This window comes from Notothenia coriiceps, unplaced genomic scaffold, assembly GCF_000735185.1.
Source record: "Notothenia coriiceps isolate Sejong01 unplaced genomic scaffold, NC01 NC01_scaffold00027540, whole genome shotgun sequence".
Lineage (NCBI taxonomy): Eukaryota > Metazoa > Chordata > Actinopteri > Perciformes > Nototheniidae > Notothenia > Notothenia coriiceps.
In genome coordinates, this window is record NW_011360241.1 from 1 (window position 1) to 3,846 (window position 3,846).

Genomic DNA, 3,846 nt, shown 5'->3' on the forward strand with positions numbered 1-3,846 from the left:
GTGACCATTTCAGTTATTCAATTGTTTAATTGTGTTACTGGAATTTACCGATGGTGGGATAATGTTACCATTTAATCTGTATATTTACGCCAGTTTTACCTCATTTTGTTTTGTTTATTAATAAAGGAAACCATCCAAAAACATTTAAAATGTAAAAAGTCTTGCCTATGACCACTTCCTCTATGATCCCGGCAGTGACGTCAGAAAGTAAACAGAGGAGCTGTCAGTGGATTCAGAAATTGAATTAAAAGATAATTTCGTCAAAAGGGGGCGATTTATGAACACTAAGGGACACCTGAATGACAACCCTGTGCAAAAATATAATTAAGGTAAATTATTTACGACGTGTTAACGTTTCTGAACGAACGACTTCTGCTCTTCCACCTGCAGTAGCCAACAGTAGCAGCTAATGTTAGCATGCAATTTCCCCTGCTTTTGGTTTACGTCATTATACATAGATATTACACATGTTGTTTTTAGATCATACGTCGATGTGTTTAGTTTAAATGTTGCACGTATTCAGACTCAGTTACCAGGTGAACATCAGGTAGTTATAATGAACTGTTAGTCACCAGCTGTTTGTCCACCTGCTGCAGCTCTGAGATCAGTTACAGCGAACAAAGCTCTTCTGTCCTGCTTTATTTAGAGCTCTAATCAATGTTATAGATACTGTATTTTCCATCCCGATTAGCTTACTTCAAATGACTTTTATTGTGTACCTGTAGCTCGTGAAACAGCTGCTCAAAGTGATATGTCTGTTTGCATTTGACCAATCCTCCTTCATGATTTTAATGCAGTGGTTTTTACGTTGATGATTCACAGGTTGACCAGGGACAGTGACGCTGCGCTGTGATGTTCACAGACATGGACTATGAGTTGGAGGAGGACAAACTGTGAGTAATAATAACGTGTTTCCTTTTTGCAATCTGAGCCATTCAATGTGTGTTATTCTTAAATCTTCAGTTCATATAAAGGCAAAAACAGTAGCTAATAGTGTGACTCCTGATATAGACTTAATACTCATTCTTCTCATTACTTATACACTTTTTAAGCTTTACAATAAAATGCTTGACTACTAAGAATTGTGCAAAAACATGAACACTCAAATGCTACAAAACTCAATGTGGTGCGAGTCGATATGGAGAAAATCTGATGTCTCGATATCCATATTTCAACGATATTGCAGGGTTGACTATTGGTTCTTTGGCATATTAACACAATGACATTTGGGGAAAGAAATCATCAGTAATGTGGATATAATGGCAGAGTTGGTAAAGGCAGATGCTTAAACAGATGGTACAGTCTGGTTCATTCAGAAAATGACATGTTTTACTGTAATGCAGCCAGTTAAAACCACGATAACACATAAGCAGTGTCCTAAATCCAGGAAGATATCTAGTTTCATATCACGTTATCTTTGTAGAATCAATATATTGCCCAGTTGTTTTTGAATGTATCATGTTGTCTCCTCAACAGGGGGATACCAACGGTACCTGGTACTGTGGTTCTGAAGAAAGACCCTAATAACCTGATTGGGATCAGCATTGGAGGAGGAGCTCAGTACTGTCCGTGTCTCTACATCGTCCAGGTAGGAACACAGCAAGTGATTATAACCCTGTTTATGAATCAGCACATTTCTATGAAGTTTAAAATGAAAAAAAAAAAATCTGTGTCATTGGTGTAGTAAACAAACACTCAACAACAATGCTGGAGACTTTGTAAACATCTGGAACCTCACCATACACATGTGTTTTGGAGCTGCGGTGAAATGCAAACTTTCTGGGACTGTGTACACTGTGTTCTCTGCAAGGTATTAGGCTATAGAATCCCTCGAACCTGTCTGGTATTATACTTGGGACATATGGGAGGATCTGTCGGTGTGATATCCGAATAATGGAGAAAATCACATACAAGTTGAAAGTAATGGAAGACACATTTCTTAAGGGCTGGGGAAATGGTTAAGGTACATATCAACAAAGGAGTCACAGTAGATCGTCTCCATACAGGCACTGTTCTCTTTGAAATGTAATATTTGTTTGTGTGTGAAGAAAACCATAAAAGAAAGTAAAATATAAATCTGTGTCATTGGTACCTTTTTTTTAAAATGAGGATTGTGTTGTCTCCCAGGTGTTTGATAACACCCCCGCAGCTCTGGATGGGACGGTGGCGGCAGGCGATGAGCTCACAGGCGTGAACGGGAAGCCAGTGAAGGGAAAGACCAAAGTGGAGGTGGCCAAGATGATCCAAGCTGTGCAGGTAACACTGACACAAAGATTTACAGTCCGAACAACACCAGGAGCAGAGGGTTCAGTATTGAACTTTTAGATCGTGATGTGGTTTCAAAGTCTAGTTTTGGACCACATTCTTCTCTGTTAGTGATTAGGGAAGTATTTGCTTTAACTAAGATACAAATTAAACCCAATAATCGAAAGCAGCTAACCGTGCTTTGTGGCTGTGAGTTGGCTTTTCCCACATCATGCACTCAGGGATCAATATTCTCTTATGTTTACATTCAGAAATCATTTGTTCATCCCACAGCTGGGACATTCTCACAAAGTTATAAAGTGTATATGAAAAGGATTATTCCTCAACCGTGGAATAACTTTTCAGAAAAAGCTTCCGATATGTTCCATTGGTTTCAAAGTGTAAACATCAACCTAACGTGACACCACCAGTGTCTTTAAATACATTTGAACATACAGAGTAACATGGAAAAGGATGAAAACATTACCCACAGTTTTGTGTCCTGTCTCGGCTGCAGGCTGATCGGTGAATAGTGGGACAGTTGACTTATTATGGGTGCAAACACTCTGTGGAGAAAAGCGCCTCCACTGCTGATAAAAGCAGGATAAAGTCAACGCTGCAGAGCGGCTGTGTTGTTTCTGCCCTCCATTGTTCGCACCCAGAAAAATGTCATGACCTCCTGCATGTTGGATTAAAGACAGGGTGCGCTGTGGGATTTCATGGATTACATTCTGCTGTCAGTGCAAATAAATGTGCACGTGAGTTTCACCGGTGGCATTTATTTACACATGTTTTTTTTATCTTTGATTTGATGTTTATTAGTTTATCACACATTTCTTATTGCAATTCTTGGAACAATGAAACTTTATTACTTTTTTTTATAATTTCACATATTTTTATTTATGCCTGTAACTGACTCTATTCTTGCTGCATTTGTTTTACATATATTGCTAACATTTGTTCTCATTTTAATTATGTATTGTTTAATCAAAATGTTGAAAACATATTTATTCATATTTATGTTTCCAAATGTATTTTCTTCGCCTTTTCAATATATTTTTTGCCATATAAAACATTTGCACATCATCCATTTTTACCACATCTAACAGAATACTTCCTTGTATTTTATGCGATGATTTTATATTTTTGTCAAATACAATGAATACAAAAGAGACTTTACTTTTTATAGAACTGGTTGACTTTAAGATATAAGAAGTTTATTTGTTGTTGTTTTTGATCTCCTGCTTATGTTTCCACAGGGGGAAGCAGTCATCCACTACAACAAACTGCAGGCAGACCCCAAACAGGGGAAGTCTCTGGATATAGGTACACACACACACACACACACACACACACACACACACACACACACACACACACACACACACACACACACACACACAGACCTACACAAAGACAGACACACACACACACACACACACACACACACACACACACACACACACACACACACACACACACACACACACACACACACACACACACACACACACACACACACACACACACACAAACACAGCGGCAAACACAAGCCCTTCAGTTAACCTGTAAACCCTGTATGTGTAAAATAATAAAACAGAA

The 3,846-nt window shown here is 38.4% G+C and overlaps 1 protein-coding gene across 1 annotated transcript in view; it reads left to right on the top strand.

The window, feature by feature from the left end:
• Nucleotides 1-180: 180 nt before the first annotated feature.
• Nucleotides 181-3,846, top strand: part of pick1 (protein interacting with prkca 1) — a 7,625-nt gene continuing 3,959 nt past the window's right edge. Inside the window, exons 1-5 of the mRNA XM_010785331.1 lie at nt 181-329; nt 823-893; nt 1,477-1,588; nt 2,128-2,256; nt 3,504-3,570. Of these exons, the coding sequence (XP_010783633.1) occupies nt 853-893; nt 1,477-1,588; nt 2,128-2,256; nt 3,504-3,570 (349 nt within the window). The 5' untranslated portion in view covers nt 181-329; nt 823-852. The remainder of the gene's footprint in view (nt 330-822; nt 894-1,476; nt 1,589-2,127; nt 2,257-3,503; nt 3,571-3,846) is intronic.